The 11,874-nt window shown below is 48.1% G+C and overlaps 3 protein-coding genes across 3 annotated transcripts; 1 reads left to right on the top strand and 2 right to left on the bottom strand.

Annotated features, from left to right (window-relative positions):
- Positions 1–385: 385 nt before the first annotated feature.
- On the bottom strand, positions 386–2,082 carry FVEG_12887 (hypothetical protein). Its single transcript, XM_018902268.1, has 3 exons — positions 1,824–2,082; positions 1,466–1,773; positions 386–1,412 (listed from the first exon to the last, which is right to left on the bottom strand). Exons 1-3 carry the CDS (start codon positions 1,897–1,899, stop codon positions 534–536), a joined length of 1,263 nt encoding a protein of 420 aa, XP_018760957.1. The 5' UTR covers positions 1,900–2,082; the 3' UTR covers positions 386–533.
- A 402-nt stretch (positions 2,083–2,484) lies between these two features.
- Positions 2,485–3,693, bottom strand: FVEG_17391 (hypothetical protein; the record flags this gene model as incomplete). Its single annotated transcript, XM_018906637.1, has 4 exons — positions 2,485–2,981; positions 3,037–3,220; positions 3,279–3,360; positions 3,423–3,693. The coding sequence occupies 4 exons, from the start codon at positions 3,691–3,693 to the stop codon at positions 2,508–2,510; spliced, it is 1,011 nt and encodes a 336-aa protein (XP_018760956.1). The 3' UTR covers positions 2,485–2,507.
- A 4,196-nt stretch (positions 3,694–7,889) lies between these two features.
- Positions 7,890–11,411, top strand: FVEG_12884 (hypothetical protein; the record flags this gene model as incomplete). The annotated part of the gene is made up of 1 exon (XM_018902267.1): positions 7,890–11,411. One exon carries the CDS (start codon positions 7,890–7,892, stop codon positions 11,409–11,411), a length of 3,522 nt encoding a protein of 1,173 aa, XP_018760955.1.
- Positions 11,412–11,874: the final 463 nt, after the last annotated feature.

The raw sequence follows: 11,874 nt of genomic DNA, 5'->3' as shown, positions 1-11,874 counted from the left end.
CGCTGAGCGCTAAACTTTTTTCGGTCATTGGAAGCGTTCTGAATGTCTTCAAAGTTTAACAGTTCTTCGTCAATGGTCTCTGCTGCGATCCGCTCGTCTTACGATGGTTTTGGTTTGAGTACGGGTAGCGGTAAGTATACAGCTTGACATGGAGCCAGGACGCGTTGCACTCGTATGACGGACGCGTTGGAGCCTTACCCTAAACCGTAGAGTTTAGATGCTGTGAGGGGACATGCTCCGAATACTCTCAATTGGGGGATAGTCGCGGGATAGCGATCGTTGCATTTCGGCATGATGTTGCGGTATTTGAGAAGTCGACATATTTTCGGTCCGACAGTTATTCTCCTCTTCGGCATCGTCGGCAGCATCTTAACATCACTGCAATATAGCCAATTCATCGTATGTCGTTGATTAAAGTTTCCATCATTATTAGTATTGAACATTAGCTAGTCTGTACGTTATGTCCCGCATCTAACGTAGCTCCAGGGTATATCCTTCTCTTAGTTCCTGATCTATCCCAATCAAGATGTCGCTTATCGTGATATCCTCTGTTCGCACCCGATTCTATCCAAGCAGCCCTTTCTATCCTTGGAAATACTCGTTACCCTCGGTGACTGAAAAACGGAAGATGTGCCTCTCCCTCCGGAGGGATATATCTTCGGAAATTGGAGTTTCTCGGCATCAACCTCAACCTTGATCGGCAGTTCCTCCTCCTCTTCTTCTTCATTATCGCTGCGCGTATCTTCTGCATTTCCACCACGAAGAACTCGAATGACCAATTTGACGATCATGCCGAACCATACAAGCATGAGTGCCTCCAGAAACAAAAGTCCGCTCACGAATAGTGTCTTGATAGTGTAGTCGTAGCATACTCTCCCATTGGTGTAGATCAATGGTTCAAACAGATAGAAATAGCCATGTGTCGGAACCTCCGAAGGACCAATGATGTTCTTTCCTGAGCCAACGAAGCATTTCGGCCCGGCGATGGCTAGACTATGCGCGTAAACAGACCAGCATACCATCGGGAACGCAACATGGCGGCACAGCACCCAGCTGACAACGAATGCGCCGAACATGAAATCGCACAAAGACTGTAGCTTGATGTACTTTAGGCACTTCGCGATCGAGAAAATTAAGTCGTTAAAGTCCATGAGGATCAGGACAACGTTGCCGACGCGAGTGAGGCCATATCGATACGAGCAAAACACTAGAGCAATTGTGACGACGTGGTGAGAGAGCATCTGCCAATGGTCCTTGCGACGCTTCTCGATATTGATGACAATCATCTGTTGAAGCCAGAAAGCCAATTGTGCCAGCATGTAAATCTTCATGAGGCCGGATATTTCGCGATTCGGCCAATTCGTCCACATAGCCTGAAGATCCAACCAATACGACGAAGACGCATAGATGCACTGCCGACATTAGTTAATAAACCCCATCTAATTGGCGGGGACGTCAATCATACCATGCCAACGGACCAGCAAGTGGAATAGTAAACGACCATCCAAGCCTGTTCCTTGAGCCGCATGGATCTAGCCCTCCCCAGTCCCCAGGCGGCCGCCACTGGGTCCAGAACGAAGCGCATCGTAGCATCCCGCAGACCCGTCAACACCACGATCAGAACGGCCACGAGGTAATTGTCATCGAACCCGACGCCGTACTCCCCCGTGAACACGTCTCGGTACGAGAGCGACGTGAGCTTGGCGGTGAGGGGACGTGTAAAACTGTTGCATTGCGCAATGAGCAGAGGGGTTAGAATACCGAGGCATATGCCTAGGAAAGTCAGTATTGTGGAAACGAGTCGCCGAGTGGGATGGGGTTACCGAGTTGGTTATCGATAAGCCGTTGCTTTACGGAGGTTTGTTCCTGACATCGTTTTGAGCGTAGTTTTGCTGCCATAGCGACTTTTCCTAATTGATGCCGAAGAAGAGGGGGGACTTGGGCGGGATGGAGTTTTAAATGGCTTCGGAAATAAAATGGAAAAATATGTCATTTAAACCATAAATTTGTCTGAAGGTTTTGTGGCCGTGAAATAAGGTGATCATCGACTCACGTATGGAACCATCACGCCGCCCGCGGGGTTCCGACCTAATTTGCGTAAAGAAAAAAAAAAAAAAAACCGAGTGAATACGAAAAAGATTGTTGTTGTTTAATTGGGATGCGCGTATGGAATGATCGACGTGTTCGTGTTCGGAGCCAATGGGTTGATTTTTAGGGGTCGCATCTTGGATCATGAGCTTATCTGGCATGATGGGAGATCTGTTGAAGCTTAGTTTGTTCAACGTTTGCGCTTTGACATTTAGCGGCTGATGATTCGATTGAATGGCACCTCGTGATCGGATTGAAGAAGAGTTGGAATTGTTGGGATAAGGGTTGTGTTGCTGATTGCTGGCTCAAGGTTTGACTTTAAGCTGCGAACACATGTGACGAGGTCAAGATGGCTGTTTTCACAGTGTCAAACTCTACCCAGAAGCTTCGGAGATGACCAACAAATCCTACAAGATTGGCTAGAATACTATGACATTCTTACCGCTGTTCCTACCAGCCAAATAGTCTTGTCTCATCTTCTCAGCATCTTCAAGCTTCCATTCCTTGATCTTGACCTGGATATTATGCTTCACGACTAGTTCCAAGAGCTCCTCAGTTTCATTGGCATCCACAATAAGAGAGCCGATCAGCTTAATATCACGAAAGATGACGTTCTGATAAGATAAAGTAATGCCCTTCTCAGGCTGGCCCAGAAGAACCATAGTTCCGTGCTTACGCGTCAACTTGGCTGCGAGATCAAAAGCAGCGGGAGCATCAGTTGCGTCTATTGTGGCGTCGAGGCCAGGGCAGTCGCCGTTTATAAAATTGGCGATCTTCTCCGGGGAAGTTTCAGCTGGATCGGTGGATAGAATGCAGATGTCGGGTTTCAGATGGTAAGATGCGACAAGGTCTAGGGCATCTTGCTTCACATCAATCGCAGCCACTTGATATCCCTACATGTACTCATGTCAGTCTCAAACAATCACTACTGGAAGGCTTCCGATATACCATTGCTTTGGCAACCTGCGTCTCGATATGGCCAAGACCACCAATGTCCACAATACCAATCGAGCTACCAGATGGAACTTGAGCTTTCTTGATACCTCCATACACGGTGATGCCGGCACACATCATACAGGCTGCAGTGGAAAATTCAACTAAGTCTGTGGGTTTCACAGTAAATCGAGCGTCGCTGAGAATCGTAAACGCTGTGAATGATATGTAGGCATGATGTGAACAGAAGTACTCACGCTGCCATGTATTCCGCCCATGCCCCATCCGTCGTGATGCCTTCCATAAGTGGATTATCGCAGTATATGGGCCTCCAAGCTTCTTAGTCAGGACAGTTACCTGATCATATAAGTAAATTTCCGACGCATGAGAGAATCACCTACCGCAGCAGCTGTCAAAGTTGAGACATCCTACTCGATCACCCTCCGCAAACCCTCGAGCCTCAGATCCGACTTCCACAACAACACTAGCTGGTTCATGTGACCCAATGAACGGTAGTTTTGAGCCAAAAGCATTTTCAAGGGCCATACAATCAGTGTGACAGAACTCGCCCGCCTTGATCTGGATGAGTAGCTGATGGGGTTTGGGCTTTGGCTTGTCAACATCGAAGACGGTATAGGGTGCGTTGAAATCCTTGATTTGAATGGCTTTCATGATGATACTGGTCTATAATGTAATGTTTCTGTGTCAATCGGACTTTGCTGCATTTTGAAGTCTAGAACCGGATTGGTTTTCAAAAGACCTACGCCATACAATGCCGGCTAGTGATAGGGACGCGCTAGGGCTCGATTACACGCCATGTTGGTAGAGATCTATCTATTCTACCTACTGCAATTGAATGCTAAACGGGATAAAATAGTGGCTTTGCGTACTAAGTGGTTGAAGAGAATTTGTAGACGCAGAGACCATGAAAGATCGAGTCCCAGGTGCGTATTATACTCGCAGGAAAGACACTCTGATAAAGTCAAACTCCAACTTTGGAGGATATTTGAAGCACCACTTGGTGTTCTGTTCCATCGTAGTGACAATTAAAGTCTTATAGAAGTATCTTGTGTTGAACTCAGACTGAAGCGCTAATCTCCTCAACACACTGGGTGTCGAGTAATTAACCTTGGCGCGACAGCATCATCATCGTTAAAAAGAACAGATACTACACATTCAGGCTTCGAGAATCCGTATGACAAACGTTGAACTTCGCCAGCGCCCCCAGTTCCGAAAAAGAGAAATCTGAGCTCAGGCTGAACCGTTCGCATCGCCCAGACCTCAGGTCACTGGGGGTGATGCGGGTACGACAGCAACATCATTGCTCGTAACGTCGAAGGATCAAAGGGGCTCATGTGTGGTTTGGCATGAACCCGTATAAGTGCCCTTTTCAGGGTCATTCCCCCAGCCGCGAACAGTCCCAATGGGATTAGGTAGTCGAAGGAAAGCTACCCAGTTAGGCTGGTAAGGCCTTTGATAAAGAATGAAAGTCAGAGCGAATTAATCCAAACAGAGCTGAGCTGGGGGCTGGTATGTGAAAACAAATATTTTAAGTCTGTCATGGGCGGCAACGCCCTTTTTATACTTGGGAGACAGGGCGTGATAACCTTTGGCTTTTGGCCACAACTAATTCTAAATAATAAACATGCTGTTGTGTCTACAGATAAGGGCAATGACTGTGCTCTTCATGTGGTGAGTCGTGACACGTCGCAAACTTTACAGCTCTGTCCGTGTGTCGAAACTCAGACTGAAACCCTTGCATTTCTCAAGACCTGAGCCATTGAGAGCCGCATAGGTATTGCAGTATCATCATTGTTCACTTTCAAACCAGAGTCACTTTTTATTGACATCATCTTTGGATCAGGAGATGTGCCCCCCCGAGTTCGAGCCTCTCGTCAAATGCAAGTTCAACTGCATCGTTTCCTGATTTCCATTAGCTCATTTCTTCCGTGCATTCTTATTGCTCATCAAGGGCAAGGGTTAAAGGATCGCAAAACAAAGAGAACGATCCCAATAAGACCACGATTCACGAATCGTCGAACCGACAAACCGACTGCATGCTCAAGGCGTGGCGTTCCTGAAGGCGGTGCAGCGGCTGGTAGTCTCGCCAAAAAAAATGAACGCACGTGATAACCCGGAGCGTCAACTCCGCCACGGGCAGAGCGACAACAAGAAGGGAAGTAACGACAACACCATTCCCCCACCTGCCCAAGAACTTGAAATGAGAATGGTACTTACGTTGCAAATGCTGAAGTACTTACCAACAGCAGTCAGTGATGACAATATCAAATCGAGAGTCATATCTGACGAAAAATCCTTGCGTCCTGCAGGTTGTTAATGAGAACCAATGGTCTGAGACTGCAATTGAGACAGGCTGGGCCTGTCTCCCTTTTTATACTTACAACCAACAACTGAAACTCATTTTTGGGCGCGCTACGTCGCAAATTCTGTTGCGCTGCTGCAAAATCGTGTCCAATTGTCCTTAACAATTTCGCAGCAAGGTTTGGTGGACGCGCGTTAGTGGGGCTGGCGCGGAAGCATGTGACAGGTACCTCCTGTTCCTGCTGTCATTTTGTCCTAGATGGTCGAACTGGTAAACTGCCGAGATTAGACACGACGATTGATGCGATGGACGGGGATTCAAGTGTCGCAATCCCTGCAAATTCCTCCTGTTCTGACTTGCTCAAAAGATTGCTTGGATGGGACTTAGATTTTGGGTGTTTTTGTTCGACTTGCATCTTGCGTGGTTCGGGCCAGGGGCGTCAGCAAGCTTTTTGGACACAAACTCTACCATTAATCGACCTAACAAATGATCTGTAGAAGGAAGTTTATGATTGCATTGTCGTGAATGCATGACTTCATGCAAAAGTTTGATCTGGGGCGACTTGCCACCATTGGTCATGTCGGTTGTTGTGCAATTCTCCGACAACAACTTCACTTTGTGAAACAGACTTTATCTGCCGCAGCAGAGTGCCCCCTGAGTAAGATCCTTTTTACAGGCGTTCGAGTTCAACAAGATAGTCTCTTGAATGAAGTTGCTGTCAGTCACAAAGTGCCAGAAGGGAAAAGGGGCCCATCTACGTACGGGCTGAGGCTTCTCACTGGAGTCTGCGCAGGTCCTCACAGCCGTCCTACAGGCCATCCAAGTCCAATGAAAGTCATTTCTCGTGAGATAAATCTCTTGGGAACCTTAGCATGCCACTTACGGTTATCGCCTCATCCACCAATAGCGTTTGCAATGTCCCGGAGTGACAGCAATGGCTTGTCTGCAGACTGTCGCAAATGGACATTCGACATCGAGTACAAGAGTAGCATGGCATTCAAGTCCGTGTTAACATGTTGAGCAACTATGGGGATGACGGCCACCTAGAAAGTTAAACTTTAGGCTGGGCAACAGATATTAGACCGAAGCATCGCTTCGATGAATGCAGTCACTCGGGGATAAGACCAAAAACAATCCATTTGCAAAGGGCCGTGAGGCAACTGGCGCTGACCAACTTCCGAATGGACTAGAAAATGGTGGACTGGTGAACGCAATCGTGGCATTTCGTTCACTGATAAACTGCTCAATTGTATGTAAATATGCTGAGGCCTGGAGTACAAGCTAACTTCGATGATGGCTGTTCCAACGGACGAATTTTGGAAACGGCCATTGGGTCTTTTGTCCGTATATCCATTCGCTTTGGTACTGCAGGTAATGGGAAATTGATGCTGATGAGGAAAGGAGCAAGAATCTGTCCAAAGCCGGCCAGCCTTTCAGCTGGCAGTACTTGGACCCTGAACAGTACAAGGCGAAGACCAAGTCTACCGCGTCAGATTAACGGTAACTTCTGCAGCTTTGAAAGGCACCACTTGTACGAGAAACATGGCAGTGGCCGGATAGACAAAGAGTTTGTCGATTGCCCTAAAGATTAGCCCGTTCCGACTGGACGAATTGTGGCAGAGATGCGGCAGAGCATGAAGAAGCTTCCCGATGGCCTGGCATTTGCGTTGTCCTGCTGGCCGGCGATCTATTTACCTTTACGGGCCTGGGCATGGACAAATCATTGAGGATCCCAGCTGTACAAACCGGAAGGTTGGTTTCCCGCGGCATACCTCGCACATGCATTCAATAGTCCCAAGCCACAACCTCATCCAGTGTATTCCTTTGGATAGTTGGCGTATGTCACTCTGCACTTGTCTCAGCATACCATTCAGAGTTATGTCCGCATTGTAGAACAAGCCTGGGACAAGTCTGCAGAATGCTTCTTATCACACCGCCTGGCCTCGATTGTGAGACATACATGTCAGTGGTGACCATTTGCGGGATTCCTTGCCCATGATGACGATTATTGTTTCAGCTCGGCTCATGTGCTGCATTGAGGATACTGTACGTGCCGTTTGTGAGTATTGCCCCTGGCCAGTCAGATTTCTTTTCCTTTCATACAATGAATGCCTCAGTCAAAATTTATGGCTATTTATAATTTCTTAGAATCTTGAAACACCTGTTCTCTGGGACATCTTTCACCATAGAAAAGCAAGTCAGTGCAGAACTGGTATACACAGTAGGATTTCCCCTCACGCCATGCATGGCAAGCTATGGGGTAACCAATGGCACATGAGCTAGTTGTCAGCGAACTATTGGCCTTTCTGTCTACTTTAAAAGCACATCAGTGGATATCATATACCCTGTGGCTAGCTGAACAACCCAGAAGAGCAACCTGCATGATATCCCATGCTACGTTAGTTAGTATCGTAGTATTGGATCATTGAGCTGTCCAAGCTGTGCAGATTCATAAGGAGAAGAGCAGCAGGCGATAATCAGCACACAATATCCTTACATCTATGGTTACTTCTTGTTATCTGTAAGAATACTACATTACCAAGTCATGGGTATTAACGACATCCTATTTGGTGCCCAGCGTGGCTTGCCTCTGCCAGCCTCCTTTGGCCAAGTCCTGACTATTCGTCTCAAAAGCCACGACGAAGAGACCAAAAAGGCAATTCTCAGCATTTTGCAAAGCCTTGCACAAGATATTGCAAACAATTACACCAAGTGCGGCCTTGTAGCTGCCTTTTGTCCCAAGCTTTGGGGCTCGTGGAGTGGACGCGATATACCCATTCACACAGAGATTCTTGACCGCAAGATCAAGTTCCGCAACACCGGCGGCGATGTTGTCCTCTATATCAAGGCCACATCCAAGGACCTGGCGGCCAAGATTGTGAGCAAAGTTGAGAAACCCCTTGAAGCCATCTCCATGACCATTGACAAGGTCGTGGCCGGCAAACGAAAGGATATCCGCGTTGGCGGCGGACGTTACGTTGATGGCATCACCAACCCCAATGATCCCATCAGCTTGGCTGAAGACGTTCTCATCAGCAGCCCGGAAGAATATCGTGGTGCTAGCTTTGCCTTTACTCAGAAGTTCACCTTTGACTGGCCTCGCATTGCCACTCAAAGTGGAGATACTGAGGATGAGATGGTTGGTCGCAATCCGGATGGCGCTTCCCTGCCTCAGCATGCGACTCACTCACACATTCATCGCGCTCACATCAGGGACAAGAACCAAGACCAGCGAAAGATTCTGCGTCAAGCGCTGTCGTTTGGTAACAGTGGAGGTCATGCTGGCCGTGAGAAGGGACTCATGTTTGTTGCGTTTTGCAACGAACAACCCCGCTTCGAGCACATTCTGAAACATCTATTGGGCCACGAGCCAGAGAATCCCCTCGATAGATTGATGGATGTTGTCAAGGCCCATAGTGGTGGGTACTGGTATGTCCCTGCTGCAAAGGAACTGGGCGTCCCTGCTGTGACGAGCCTCAACGATGTAATGGAAGATTCGCACTGGGACATCAGAAGCCCCAATGGCTATCTATTTTACAACTCTCAGGACTACCTTCATCAGATGTCTCAAGGTCGCTACATTGGCGGTGATCCTCCCAACGATCGGCTCCTGAGCTTGCTTGGAAGGACATTCTCTCATTGGCGCGATGGCTGGATGGATAAGCAGAACTTCCCGAGACTTCCTGAGCTTACCCACTTCTATGACACCAAGGAAGAAAAGGACAAAGTCATGAAAGAGCCTGTCCCAGTTCGTAAAGGTCTCGCAAATCTGAAAACACTCACACTGTCACTCTCAGACCCAGAGTCCAAAACAGCTCGCTTCAACGGCTTGCTTCGCATTGATCCCAAAGAGCTCATCGTTGGCGTTATTCCGGATTTTACTCTGGGCCGCGGAAAAGAGGTTATCCCATACCTGTCGAAGGAGGAGACTATTGGTGCTTGGCTTAAGGGCTCACTCAATGAGTGGTCTGCCATGGGTCATGTAGTTCCTGACTATGAGCGTCTCGTTCAAAAGGGCTTGGGTGGACTCCACAGCGAGCTGCAAGTCAAAGCTGACAATGCCAGCCAAGCCAAGGAGAAATCCTTCTTCCGTTCTGCTCTCTTGTCCATCAAAGGAGTGCAAGGCTACTTGCGCAACTGGACAATATTGGCACAAAATGCAGCTTCTCACGCCTCGAATGAAGATGACAAGGCCAACATGGAAGATGTCTCCAAGCGATTGGCACATCTCGTCCATCATCCACCAAGAGACTTCCAAGATGCAGTGCAGCTAATCTTTTCGATGCACTGTTGCCTGCATCTCGTCGGCGAATTGACTGCTCTGGGTCGTCTGGACCAGATCCTTTGGCCATTCCTGGAGAAGGACAGTATTTCTTTGGATCGTGCCCAAGAGATTGTGGACTGTCTCTGGCTAAAGATTGGAGAGAACGCCTTCGTCAATCGCGCCTTTATCTACGACTACGTGTCATATGGAACCACAGCTGTTTGTGGCGTGGGCGGTAATTTTCCCCAGGGAGGTGGCATCAATCAATGGGTTCAGCAAGTTACTGTCGGTGGCTACAAGGCGACAGACAGCGAGACCCCAGAAGGCGGCGCCAATGAGGTCACCATGTTGTGTCTCAAGGCCTCGCGGCGTATACCCGTCAATGCTCCTACTCTATCACTCCGTGTTTACAAGGACATGCCAGAAGAGTATCTTGATGAAGCTGCCAAGGCAATCCTTGCTGGAGGTGCGCAGCCAATTCTCTATAATGACGACAAGCTGTGCAAGGGCTTGAGAGATTCGGATCCCGACCTCGTTAGCACAGCTTGGTCGAGGAATTATGCTGCTGATGGCTGCTACGAACCCATGTTCGCGGGAGCATCAGAGTTCACCTTCAACAATGTCCAGCCAATGCTTGCTCTGGAGCAAACCATCAACCAAGGAGCGACCTATGGTGCTGCTGGGCCCGAGAGTCTTCGTGGGCTGAAGCAAACCTTTCGATCGCTGCCGGCCCACAAGATCAAGACGTTCAAGCAGCTCCAAGAAATCTTCCTGGAACAACTGGAATGGCTTGTTATCCAGTGCTATAATGTCATGTTGGAGAACTACGGGAATCTCGCTGATATATGCCCGAGCCCTCTCCTGTCTGTCTTGATTGATGGATGTGTTGAGAAGGGCATCGACCTGACCGATGGCGGTGCACGCTTTCACATCATGGCACCACTATGTATTGGAGTCTCCAATACCATTGATTCGCTGTTTGCTATACAGAAGCTGGTGTATGATGAAGACACTGCAATGACTACGCTTCCTGAACTTGTCGACTGTCTCATCAATGACTGGGGTTTCAACATGATTGAGCCTTTCCAGGATCGTCACCTTGGCGCTGCTAGTGCGGCCCAGTATGGCGTGCGATACCAACAGCTGAGAGCTATGGCACTCGCGTTGCCAAAGTGGGGGAGCGGTGACAAGGAGGTGAACCGCCTTGGGGACTGGCTCATTGAGAATCTTGTGAGACTTTGTGTCACCAAGTTCAACTCTCCAGCTCTGGATCAGCAAAAGCAACAGATCGCTGAGAACCACCCCGGCCAAGACATAAAGTTTGTCATCACTCCTGGCATCGGTACTTTTGAAGGTTATGTCGGTGACGGCGCGCCTTGTGGTGCCTCAGCCGATGGTCGCCGTAACGGCATGCCCATTGCATCTGACCTTTCTCCTGTCCCAGCTGCACAAGACCTACCTCCCAATCCTGCCTTCAGAAACATATACCAAGCCATGGAGAGTTACAAATCCGACGCTGTGACGTACGGGCTTTCGAACGCGTCGCCTGTGGACATGAACATTGATGAAGCCTTTCCGCTTGAAGACTTGAAAAAGTTTGTCAAGAAATACGCACAGGGTACAGTTGGTGGAAACTTGATCACGCTCACTTGTGCAAATGTGAAGACCTATGAAGAGGCGGTGAAAGATCCGGAAAAGTATAATCTTCTACGGGTCAGAATGGGTGGATGGACTGAATTCTATGCTACCATGTTCCCTGAGCATCAGGATCAACACCAAAGACGACAATACTTCGAGCCCTGAGACGGCAGTCAAAACATATGTTTGGAACTGACACCGGTTTTGCGCTGTTTGAGTTGTAGTAGAACTTTAAAATGATAGTTCAGTACACGAATAGTGTTTTGCATGCATGCATTTATTAGCCTCCTAGGAGATGTGAATGTCGTTTAAGCGGACCAAGGCATGTTTGGCAGTGAGTCTACGATGAAGACAGGCCAGTACATCAGGCATCAAGATACATGCTATTGATGAATAATTATCATCAATAACCTACTTATACATATTCAACTGTACAGCTCCGAACTATTGTCTTACATTAACCAATCGTATCAACAATAGTTCTGTTATATCAGCCCAAGGCTTTTGATACAAGAAGAGGCTACGTCTTGCGAAAAGCGAATACAAATGCAAAGCTCTCAGTACCGACATCAATAAATACAAAAAGAAAAGTCTATACTCTAATGACTACCACAGCCACTGCGCAGTA

This window comes from Fusarium verticillioides, chromosome 11 (genome assembly GCF_000149555.1).
Source record: "Fusarium verticillioides 7600 chromosome 11, whole genome shotgun sequence".
In the NCBI taxonomy this organism is placed as follows: domain Eukaryota; kingdom Fungi; phylum Ascomycota; class Sordariomycetes; order Hypocreales; family Nectriaceae; genus Fusarium; species Fusarium verticillioides.
Note: the sequence above shows the minus strand (reverse complement) of the source record. Positions and strands in the feature narration are given on the sequence as shown.